This window comes from Crinia signifera, chromosome 7 (genome assembly GCF_055691185.1).
Source record: "Crinia signifera chromosome 7, ASM5569118v1, whole genome shotgun sequence".
In the NCBI taxonomy this organism is placed as follows: Eukaryota; Metazoa; Chordata; class Amphibia; order Anura; family Myobatrachidae; genus Crinia; species Crinia signifera.
In genome coordinates, this window is record NC_139223.1 from 1,748,918 (window position 1) to 1,760,912 (window position 11,995).

Below are 11,995 nucleotides of genomic sequence, written 5' to 3' on the forward strand. Positions count from 1 at the left end.
TGATGTGTGTGTATTACACTGGTGGGGTGGGGGAGGTTGGGCGCATGGTCATGTGGATGTCTGTGTACTACACTGGTGGGGTGGGGGAGGCTGGGCGCACGGCCATGTGGATGTCTGTGTATTACACTGGTGGGGTGGGGGGAGGCTGGGCGCATGGTCATGTGGATGTGTGTGTATTACACTGGTGGGGTGGGGGAGGTTGGGCGCATGGTCATGTGGATGTCTGTGTACTACACTGGTGGGGTGGGGGAGGTTGGGCACACGGTCATGTGGATGTCTGTGTACTACACTGGTGGGGTGGGGGGGGAGGCTGGGCGCATGGTCATGTGGATGTCTGTGTATTACACTGGTGGGGTGGGGGGAGGCTGGGCGCATGGTCATGTGGATGTCTGTGTATTACACTGGTGGGGTGGGGGGAGGCTGGGCGCATGGTCATGTGGATGTCTGTGTATTACACTGGTGGGGTGGGGGGAGGCTGGGCGCACGGCCATGTGGATGTGTGTGTATTACACTGGTGGGGTGGGGAGGCTGGGCGCATGGTCATGTGGATGTCTGTGTATTACACTGGTGGGGTGGGGGGGAGGCTGGGCGCATGGTCATGTGGATGTCTGTGTATTACACTGGTGGGGGGAGGCTGGGCGCACGGCCATGTGGATGTGTGTGTATTACACTGGTGGGGTGGGGGGGGGAGGCTGGGCGCACGGCCATGTGGATGTGTGTGTATTACACTGGTGGGGTGGGGGGGAGGCTGGGCGCATGGTCATGTGGATGTCTGTGTATTACACTGGTGGGGGTGGGGGGGAGGCTGGGCGCATGGTCATGTGGATGTCTGTGTATTACACAGGTGGGGGAGGCTGGGCGCCTGGTCATGTGGATGTCTGTGTATTACACTGGTGGGGTGGGGGGGGAGGCTGGGCGCATGGTCATGTGGATGTCTGTGTATTACACTGGTGGGGTGGGGGGGGAGGCTGGGCGCATGGTCATGTGGATGTCTGTGTATTACACTGGTGGGGTGGGGGGAGGCTGGACGCACGGCCATGTGGATGTGTGTGTACTACACTGGTGGGGAGGCTGGGCGCATGGTCATGTGGATGTCTGTGTATTACACTGGTGGGGTGGGGGGAGGCTGGGCGCATGGTCATGTGGATGTGTGTGTGTGTACTACACTGGTGGGGAGGCTGGGCGCATGGTCATGTGGATGTGTGTGTATTACACTGGTGGGGTGGGGGGAGGTTGGGCGCATGGTCATGTGGATGTCTGTGTACTACACTGGTGGGGGGAGGCTGGGCGCATGGTCATGTGGATGTCTGTGTATTACACTGGTGGGGGGGGGGCTGGGCGCATGGTCATGTGGATGTCTGTGTACTACACTGGTGGGGTGAGGCTGGGCGCATGGTCATGTGGATGTCTGTGTATTACACTGGTGGGGTGGGGGGGAGGGCTGGGCGCATGGTCATGTGGATGTCTGTGTATTACACTGGTGGGGTGGGGGGAGGCTGGGCGCACGGCCATGTGGATGTGTGTGTACTACACTGGTGGGGAGGCTGGGCGCATGGTCATGTGGATGTCTGTGTATTACACTGGTGGGGTGGGGGGAGGCTGGGCGCATGGTCATGTGGATGTGTGTGTACTACACTGGTGGGGAGGCTGGGCGCATGGTCATGTGGATGTGTGTGTATTACACTGGTGGGGTGGGGGAGGTTGGGGCGCATGGTCATGTGGATGTCTGTGTACTACACTGGTGGGGTGGGGGAGGTTGGGCACACGGTCATGTGGATGTGTGTGTACTACACTGGTGGGGTGGGGGGGGAGGCTGGGCGCATGGTCATGTGGATGTCTGTGTATTACACTGGTGGGGTGGGGGGAGGCTGGGCGCATGGTCATGTGGATGTCTGTGTATTACACTGGTGGGGTGGGGGGAGGCTGGGCGCATGGTCATGTGGATGTCTGTGTATTACACTGGTGGGGTGGGGGGAGGCTGGGCGCACGGTCATGTGGATGTCTGTGTATTACACTGGTGGGGTGGGGGGAGGCTGGGCGCACGGCCATGTGGATGTGTGTGTATTACACTGGTGGGGTGGGGAGGCTGGGCGCATGGTCATGTGGATGTCTGTGTATTACACTGGTGGGGTTGGGGGGGAGGCTGGGCGCATGATCATGTGGATGTCTGTGTATTACACTGGTGGGGTGGGGGGAGGCTGGGCGCATGGGTCAATGTGGATGTCTGTGTATTACACTGGTGGGGTGGGGGGAGGCTGGGCGCATGGTCATGTGGATGTGTGTGTACTACACTGGTGGGGAGGCTGGGCGCATGGTCATGTGGATGTGTGTGTATTACACTGGTGGGGTGGGGGGGAGGCTGGGCGCATGGTCATGTGGATGTGTGTGTATTACACTGGTGGGGTGGGGGGAGGCTGGGCGCATGGTCATGTGGATGTGTGTGTATTACACTGTGGGGGGAGGCTGGGTGCACGGTCATGTGGATGTGTGTGTATTACACTGGTGGGGTGGGGGGGAGGCTGGGCGCACGGTCATGGTGGATGTGTGTGTATTACACTGGTGGGGTGGGGGAGGCTGGGCGCATGGTCATGTGGATGTCTGTGTATTACACTGGTGGGGTGGGGGGAGGCTGGGCGCACGGTCATGTGGATGTCTGTGTATTACACTGGTGGGGTGGGGGGAGGCTGGGCGCACGGCCATGTGGATGTGTGTGTATTACACTGGTGGGGTGGGGGGGAGGCTGGGCGCACGGCCATGTGGATGTGTGTGTACTACACTGGTGGGGTGGGGAAGGCTGAGCTCATGGTCATGTGGATGTCTGTGTATTACACTGGTGGGGTGGGGGGGGGGGGAGGCTGGGCGCATGGTCATGTGGATGTGTGTGTACTACACTGTAGGGGGGAGGCTGGGCGCACGGTCATGTGGATGTGTGTGTACTACACTGGTGGGGGGGAGGCTGGGCGCACGGCCATGTGGATGTGTGTGTATTACACTGGTGGGGTGGGGGGAGGCTGGGCGCATGGTCATGTGGATGTGTGTGTATTACACTGGTGGGGGGGAGGCTGGGCGCACGGCCATGTGGATGTGTGTGTACTACACTGGTGGGGTGGGGAAGGCTGAGCTCATGGTCACGTGGGTCTGTGTATTACACTGGTGGTGTGTTCACTATGATGGGGGAGGGGCTGGACATGGGGAACGACTGCACTGTCATACATGTAATGTGTTGCAGCTGGGCGTGTGGGGTGATCATGTTTACGCTACTGGCCGGATCGCCTCCTTTCTGGCACCGAAGACAAATGTTGATGCTTCGTATGATCATGGACGGCCGCTTCCAGTTCAGTTCCCCGGAGTGGGATGATAGATCTGCAACAGTGAAAGACCTGGTGAGGATGTGGTGCTTATAGCTGGCAGGGGAGCAACGGGTACATTCCTCTAATACATACAGTACAGCGCCACAGGGAAAGACCTGGTGAGGATGTGGTGCTTATAGCTGGCAGGGGAGCAACGGGTATATTCCTCTAATACATACAGTACAGCGCCACAGGGAAAGACCTGGTGAGGATGTGGTGCTTATAGCTGGCAGGGGAGCAACGGGTACATTCCTCTAATACATACAGTACAGCGCCACAGGGAAAGACCTGGTGAGGATGTGGTGCTTATAGCTGGCAGGGGAGCAACGGGTACATTCCTCTAATACATACAGTACAGCGCCACAGGGAAAGACCTGGTGAGGATGTGGTGCTTATAGCTGGCAGGGGAGCAACGGGTATATTCCTCTAATACATACAGTACAGCGCCACAGGGAAAGACCTGGTGAGGATGTGGTGCTTATAGCTGGCAGGGGAGCAACGGGTACATTCCTCTAATACATACAGTACAGCGCCACAGGGAAAGACCTGGTGAGGATGTGGTGCTTATAGCTGGCAGGGGAGCAACGGGTACATTCCTCTAATACATACAGTACAGCGCCACAGGGAAAGACCTGGTGAGGATGTGGTGCTTATAGCTGGCAGGGGAGCAACGGGTACATTCCTCTAATACATACAGTACAGCGCCACAGGGAAAGACCTGGTGAGGATGTGGTGCTTATAGCGGGCAGGGGAGCAACGGGTACATTCCTCTAATACATACAGTACAGCGCCACAGGGAAAGACCTGGTGAGGATGTGGTGCTTATAGCTGGCAGGGGAGCAACGGGTACATTCCTCTAATACATACAGTACAGCGCCACAGGGAAAGACCTGGTGAGGATGTGGTGCTTATAGCTGGCAGGGGAGCAACGGGTATATTCCTCTAATACATACAGTACAGCGCCACAGGGAAAGACCTGGTGAGGATGTGGTGCTTATAGCTGGCAGGGGAGCAACGGGTACATTCCTCTAATACATACAGTACAGCGCCACAGGGAAAGACCTGGTGAGGATGTGGTGCTTATAGCTGGCAGGGGAGCAACGGGTACATTCCTCTAATACATACAGTACAGCGCCACAGGGAAAGACCTGGTGAGGATGTGGTGCTTATAGCTGGCAGGGGAGCAACGGGTACATTCCTCTAATACATACAGTACAGCGCCACAGGGAAAGACCTGGTGAGGATGTGGTGCTTATAGCTGGCAGGGGAGCAACGGGTACATTCCTCTAATACATACAGTACAGCGCCACAGGGAAAGACCTGGTGAGGATGTGGTGCTTATAGCTGGCAGGGGAGCAACGGGTACATTCCTCTAATACATACAGTACAGCGCCACAGGGAAAGACCTGGTGAGGATGTGGTGCTTATAGCTGGCAGGGGAGCAACGGGTACATTCCTCTAATACATACAGTACAGCGCCACAGGGAAAGACCTGGTGAGGATGTGGTGCTTATAGCTGGCAGGGGAGCAACGGGTACATTCCTCTAATACATACAGTACAGCGCCACAGGGAAAGACCTGGTGAGGATGTGGTGCTTATAGCTGGCAGGGGAGCAACGGGTACATTCCTCTAATACATACAGTACAGCGCCACAGGGAAAGACCTGGTGAGGATGTGGTGCTTATAGCTGGCAGGGGAGCAACGGGTACATTCCTCTAATACATACAGTACAGCGCCACAGGGAAAGACCTGGTGAGGATGTGGTGCTTATAGCTGGCAGGGGAGCAACGGGTACATTCCTCTAATACATACAGTACAGCGCCACAGGGAAAGACCTGGTGAGGATGTGGTGCTTATAGCTGGCAGGGGAGCAACGGGTACATTCCTCTAATACATACAGTACAGCGCCACAGGGAAAGACCTGGTGAGGATGTGGTGCTTATAGCTGGCAGGGGAGCAACGGGTATATTCCTCTAATACATACAGTACAGCGCCACAGGGAAAGACCTGGTGAGGATGTGGTGCTTATAGCTGGCAGGGGAGCAACGGGTACATTCCTCTAATACATACAGTACAGCGCCACAGGGAAAGACCTGGTGAGGATGTGGTGCTTATAGCTGGCAGGGGAGCAACGGGTACATTCCTCTAATACATACAGTACAGCGCCACAGGGAAAGACCTGGTGAGGATGTGGTGCTTATAGCTGGCAGGGGAGCAACGGGTACATTCCTCTAATACATACAGTACAGCGCCACAGGGAAAGACCTGGTGAGGATGTGGTGCTTATAGCTGGCAGGGGAGCAACGGGTACATTCCTCTAATACATACAGTACAGCGCCACAGGGAAAGACCTGGTGAGGATGTGGTGCTTATAGCTGGCAGGGGAGCAACGGGTACATTCCTCTAATACATACAGTACAGCGCCACAGGGAAAGACCTGGTGAGGATGTGGTGCTTATAGCTGGCAGGGGAGCAACGGGTACATTCCTCTAATACATACAGTACAGCGCCACAGGGAAAGACCTGGTGAGGATGTGGTGTTTATAGCTGGCAGGGGAGCAACGGGTACATTCCTCTAATACATACAGTACAGCGCCACAGGGAAAGACCTGGTGAGGATGTGGTGCTTATAGCTGGCAGGGGAGCAACGGGTACATTCCTCTAATACATACAGTACAGCGCCACAGGGAAAGACCTGGTGAGGATGTGGTGCTTATAGCTGGCAGGGGAGCAACGGGTACATTCCTCTAATACATACAGTACAGCGCCACAGGGAAAGACCTGGTGAGGATGTGGTGCTTATAGCTGGCAGGGGAGCAACGGGTACATTCCTCTAATACATACAGTACAGCGCCACAGGGAAAGACCTGGTGAGGATGTGGTGCTTATAGCTGGCAGGGGAGCAACGGGTACATTCCTCTAATACATACAGTACAGCGCCACAGGGAAAGACCTGGTGAGGATGTGGTGCTTATAGCTGGCAGGGGAGCAACGGGTACATTCCTCTAATACATACAGTTCAGCGCCACAGGGAAAGACCTGGTGAGGATGTGGTGCTTATAGCTGGCAGGGGAGCAACGGGTATATTCCTCTAATACATACAGTACAGCGCCCAGGGGAAGTGCTACTATGCAGGTGCTCAGTACAGGGTCTGTATACAGTACAGCGCCACAGGGGAAGTTCTATTATGCAGGTGCTCAGTACAGGGGCTGTATACAGTACAGCACCACATGGGGAAGTACTACTCTGCAAATGCACAGTACAGGGGCTACATACAATACAGCGCCACAGGGGAAGTGCTACTCTGCAGATACACAGTACAGGGGCTATATACAGTACAGCACGACAGGGCAAGTGCTACTGTGCAGATACAGTACAGTGCCACTCTGCAGATACACAGTACAGGGGCTATATACATTATAGCGCCACAGGGGAAGTGTTGCTCTGCAGGTACAGGGGCTATATACAGTACAGCACCACAGGGAAAGAAGTACTATGCAGATGCACAGTAAAGGGGCTATATGCAGTACAGCACCCAGGGGAAGTTTTACTATGCAGGTGCTCAGTACAGGGGCTATATACAGTACAGCACCACAGGGCAAGTGCTACTCTGCAGGTACAGAGTACAGGGGCTATATACAGTACAGCACCACAGGGCAAGTGCTACTCTGCAGATGCACAGTACAGGGGCTATATGCAGTACAGCGCCCAGGGGAAGTTCTACTATGCAGGTGCTCAGTACAGGGGCTATATACAGTACAGCGCCCAGGGGAAGTTCTACTATGCAGGTGCTCAGTACAGGAGTTCTACTATGCAGGTGCTCAGTACAGGGGCTATATACAGTACAGCACCACATTGCAAGTGCTACTCTGCAGGTACAGAGTACAGGGGCTATATACAGTACAGCACCACATTGCAAGTGCTACTCTGCAGGTACAGAGTACAGGGGCTATATACAGTACAGCACCACTGGGCAAGTGCTACTCTGCAGGTACAGAGTACAGGGGCTATAGGGTGTGGTATGACGCACCGACAGTCGGTATCCCGACAGTCATTATCCCGTCAGGATCCTGACTGCCTGGCCTCAGACAGCGTGGCCAGCGCAACAAAGCCCCTTGCGGGCTCGCCACGCTGCGGGCTCGGTGGCGAGCTACGCTCGCCACCTATTGTATTCTCCCTCTATGGGGGTCGTGGACCCCCAAGAGGGAAAATAGCCGCCGGCCGTCGGGAACCCGGTCGTCGGTGTTTTAACAATCGGGATCATGACGTCGGGTTAATGACTGTCGGGACCCCGTCCGGCACCCTGGGCTATATACAGTACAGCACCACTGGGCAAGTACTACTCTGCAGATACACAGTACAGGGGCTATATACAGTACAGCACCACAGGGGAAGTGCTACTCTGCAGATGCACAGTACAGGGGCTATATGCAGTACAGCGCCCAGGGGAAGTTCTACTATGCAGGTGCTCAGTACAGGGGCTATATACAGTACAGCACCACAGGGCAAGTGCTACTCTGCAGGTGGTACAGAGTACAGGGGCTATATACAGTACAGCACCACTGGGCAAGTGCTACTCTGCAGATACACAGTACAGGGGCTATATACAGTACAGCACCACAGGGGTAAGTGCTACTCTGCAGATGCACAGTACAGGGGCTATATACAGTACAGCACCACAGGGGGAAGTGCTACTCTGCAGATGCAGGGGCTATATACAGTACAGCGCCACAGGGGAAGTACTACTCTGCAGATACACAGTACAGGGGCTATATACAGTACAGCACCACAGGGGAAGTACTACTCTGCAGATGCACAGTACAGGGGCTATATACAGTACAGCACGACAGGGCAAGTGCTACTGTGCAGATACAGTACAGCGCCACAGGGGAAGTGCTACTCTGCAGATACACAGTACCGGGGCTATATACAATATAGCGCCACAGGGGAAGTGCTTCTCTGCAGGTACAGAGGCTATATACAGTACAGTGCAACAGGGGAAGTACTACTCTGCAGGTACAGGGGAAGTACTACGCTGCAGGTACAGAGTACAGGGGCTATTTACAGTACAGCGCCACAGGGGAAGTACTACTCTGCAGATACACAGTACAGGGGCTATATACAGTACAGCACCACATGGGGGAAGTACTACTCTGCAGGTACAGAGTACAGGGGCTATATACAGTACAGCACGACAGGGCAAGTGCTACTGTGCAGATACAGTACAGCGCCACAGGGGAAGTGCTACTCTGCAGATACACAGTACCGGGGCTATATACAGTACAGCACCACAGGGAGAAGTGCTACTCTGCAGATGCAGGGGCTATATACAGTACAGCACCACAGGGGAAGTACTACTCTGCAGATGCACAGTACAGGGGCTATATACAGTACAGCACGACAGGGCAAGTGCTACTGTGCAGATACAGTACAGCGCCACAGGGGAAGTGCTACTCTGCAGATACACAGTACCGGGGCTATATACAATATAGCGCCACAGGGGAAGTGCTTCTCTGCAGGTACAGAGGCTATATACAGTACAGTGCAACAGGGGAAGTACTACTCTGCAGGTACAGGGGAAGTACTACGCTGCAGGTACAGAGTACAGGGGCTATTTACAGTACAGCGCCACAGGGGAAGTACTACTCTGCAGATACACAGTACAGGGGCTATATACAGTACAGCACCACATGGGGGAAGTACTACTCTGCAGGTACAGAGTACAGGGGCTATATACAGTACAGCACGACAGGGCAAGTGCTACTGTGCAGATACAGTACAGCGCCACAGGGGAAGTGCTACTCTGCAGATACACAGTACCGGGGCTATATACAGTACAGCACCACAGGGGAAGGGCAACTCTGCAGATGCAGGGGCTATATACAGTACAGCGCCACAGGGGAAGTGCTACTCTGCAGATACACAGTACAACACCACAGGGGAAGTGCTACTCTGCAGATACACATAGGGGCTATATACAGTATAGCGCAACAGGGGAAGTGCTTCTCTGCAGGTACAGAGTACAGGGGCTATATACAGTACAGAGCCACAGGGCAAGTGCTATTGTGCAGATACACAGTACAGAGCCACAGGGAAAGTGCTACTATGCAGATATATTGACATCCCCAATGCTGTGCTCTACCTTCCATTCCCTTTAGATCTCTCGTCTCCTTGAGGTGTCTCCAGAGAAGCGTCTCACAGCAGACCAGGCCCTCCAGCATCGGTTCTTCCAGAGCCACCTGCGGGCGCAAGGATGTATGGTGACTCCGTATCACCGCTTCCGGGTCAGTCTGGTCATCGGACATTATACCCTGTGGCACCAGATTTCTATAAAGAAAGGAAGATAATGGGATTCTGTCTCCACAGGTGGCAGCATGGGCATCCTTGGCTTGTGTCCGGATTCTGGTCCGATGGCGACGAGCTAGGCCAGTTACAAGTGAACTTCTCACACGGGACCCGTATGGCGTGAAGGGCGTTCGGCGGCTTATTGATGCCTGTGCTTTCCGCATTTATGGGCACTGGGTGAAGAAGGGAGAAAGGCAGAACCGTGCAGCGCTCTTCCAGAACCAGCCAAAAGCTCTTCTACTGACTATGGGGGAAGATGAGGAGCGGGATGGAGACTTGTAACCAACTGCGGAGAACATTTATCAGGGACCACGGGCTGGTGCTAGACTATTGGTTCATATTGTTTTAGGTTCCAGGATTCATCCCCTAATTGTAAATAAAAGTGTTTTTGTTTTGTGTATGATGGATCTGCCTGTGTTACTGCCGGGGGCCAGGGGTATGGCATAGCTGGCTGCGTGTTACTGGGTGCCAGGGGGTATGGCGGAGCTGGCTGCGTTTTACCGAGTGCCGGGGTTATGGCTGCATTTTACCTGGTGCTGGGGTTATGTCGGAGCTGCCAGCGTGTTAACAGGTGCTGGGGGGTATGGCTATTTCGGCTGGGATAATGTCGGAGCTGGCTGCATGTTACCGGGGATTATGGCCGAGCTGCCTGCATGTCCATCTTGAACTCTGGGACTTGAATAAACTTGTTGAACCGTTTCAAGTTGAGAATGGGATGGTATGACCTGGACAGGGGCTATGATGCCTGACTGTAGGAGTCCTGAACTTTTCTAAGTCCTTAGGAGGACTCGTGGAAAAGAATGTGTTAGGAGGGCGACGCCGAAACGTTTGTGAGTAGCCTCGGGAGACAACATCCCGAACCCATGCATCTGTTGTGGATTCTAGCCAGATCCCGAAAACTCTAGCAGACTGCCTCCCACCTCGGAATTGTCCTGGTGGAGGCCTGCCCCGTCATGCAGAGGGTTCGTACTCTGGCTTAGGGTCAAGGAGCCTGGGGGCCCAGGGACACTTAGCCTTGGGCTTGGAGGATCTGGTCACTTGGGGATCTTGAAAAGGCATGTCCCCAGCCCTGGAAGTGAAAGGACTGGAAGGCAACAGGTAGGGAAGCTGCTAGTGTTGCCACCATTTTTTTCTCCTTCATCCACTAGGTGTCACTGGAGTTACACTGGGGAATAGAAGGCGACCACAGGGAGAATGGGCACTTTAAATATAAAATTAGTGTGGCCAACTCCTCCCCTTCTACTTCCCCTACTAGGCAGTCTTAGATTGTGCCCAAATGGGAGCAGGTCACACTTGGGCTCACTCTTGGGCATTTTGTAAATTACTTAGGCAAAGCAGCAAGAATTACATTGGCTGCTACTATCTGCCTGCGACGTAGGAGCTGCCGGAAGGAGCCGGCTGCTGCTGCGGTTTGCGCCTGGCTACCTGGTTGAAGAGACCAACATCACTGGAGATGCAACAGGCAATGCTCACACGAGGCACGCCCCACGATCCTCCCCCAGCCTCACCGCCAATGGCCAGCACTGTGAGTATACCCTGACCTCCCTGTTAGCAGCAGAGGACGAAGTTACTGCGTGGTGCTCCCAGCGGGCTCTGGCTTATCCCCATCACTTTAGAGTGTCTCCGGCGGCCATTTTCTGACATGCTGCTGGAGGCTCCTCATTGCGGCTGTATGCTCCTGCAAGGCTACAGCTCAGCGATAAGAGGACGCAACAAAGACAATGGAGTGTTTTAAAAAAGGGGGCGAGCAGGTGGCACATTTGTAATAAACCGAGTAAATTGATGTAGTCTCAATGACTATTTTTTTATTTTGTGAAATTGCTTTGACTGTGGTACATAGTGTGACTGTGGCTCCCACAGCGGAGGTGTTTGGCTGGCTCTGAAGCACTGAGGAGCACAGCCGCGACGGGGACCGGGACATCAGCGGTGAGCACCGCTTACAGGTAACGCGCTCCCTGCATTTCTAATGGCGGCTGAGCAGCTCGGCGAGGGGGATCGCCGGGCTGCACTAGCAAGCGGCAGAACCGCAGCCTCTCGTAGTGTTGTGCACTCTGTCCCGCTGGACCACCAGGGAGACTTTGAGTGTGGGCAGTGGCGTCGGTAAGCGGGGCCGCCCGGCAAGCGCCGGATCCCTGCCATTTTACCAGCGCCACATGAGTCATAAAATCCCGGCGGCCATTTGCTAGTAGTGGGAGGGAGCCTCTCCTCACACAGCCCCTCTCCTGGAGACAGGAGCTAGGATGTACCCACGTGGTTTCCAGCCCTGATCTCTTCCTGCCTGCCTGCTGCATAGTGATAG

The 11,995-nt window shown here is 54.8% G+C and overlaps 1 protein-coding gene across 1 annotated transcript in view; it reads left to right on the forward strand.

Annotated features, from left to right (window-relative positions):
- The window catches only part of PHKG2 (phosphorylase kinase catalytic subunit gamma 2), an 18,618-nt gene extending 8,524 nt beyond the window's left edge, over positions 1-10,094 (forward strand). Inside the window, 3 exon segments of the mRNA XM_083153702.1 lie at positions 3,062-3,383; positions 9,510-9,635; positions 9,718-10,094. Of these exon segments, the coding sequence (XP_083009828.1) occupies positions 3,062-3,383; positions 9,510-9,635; positions 9,718-9,978 (709 nt within the window). The 3' untranslated portion in view covers positions 9,979-10,094.
- The last annotated feature ends 1,901 nt before the right edge of the window (positions 10,095-11,995 follow it).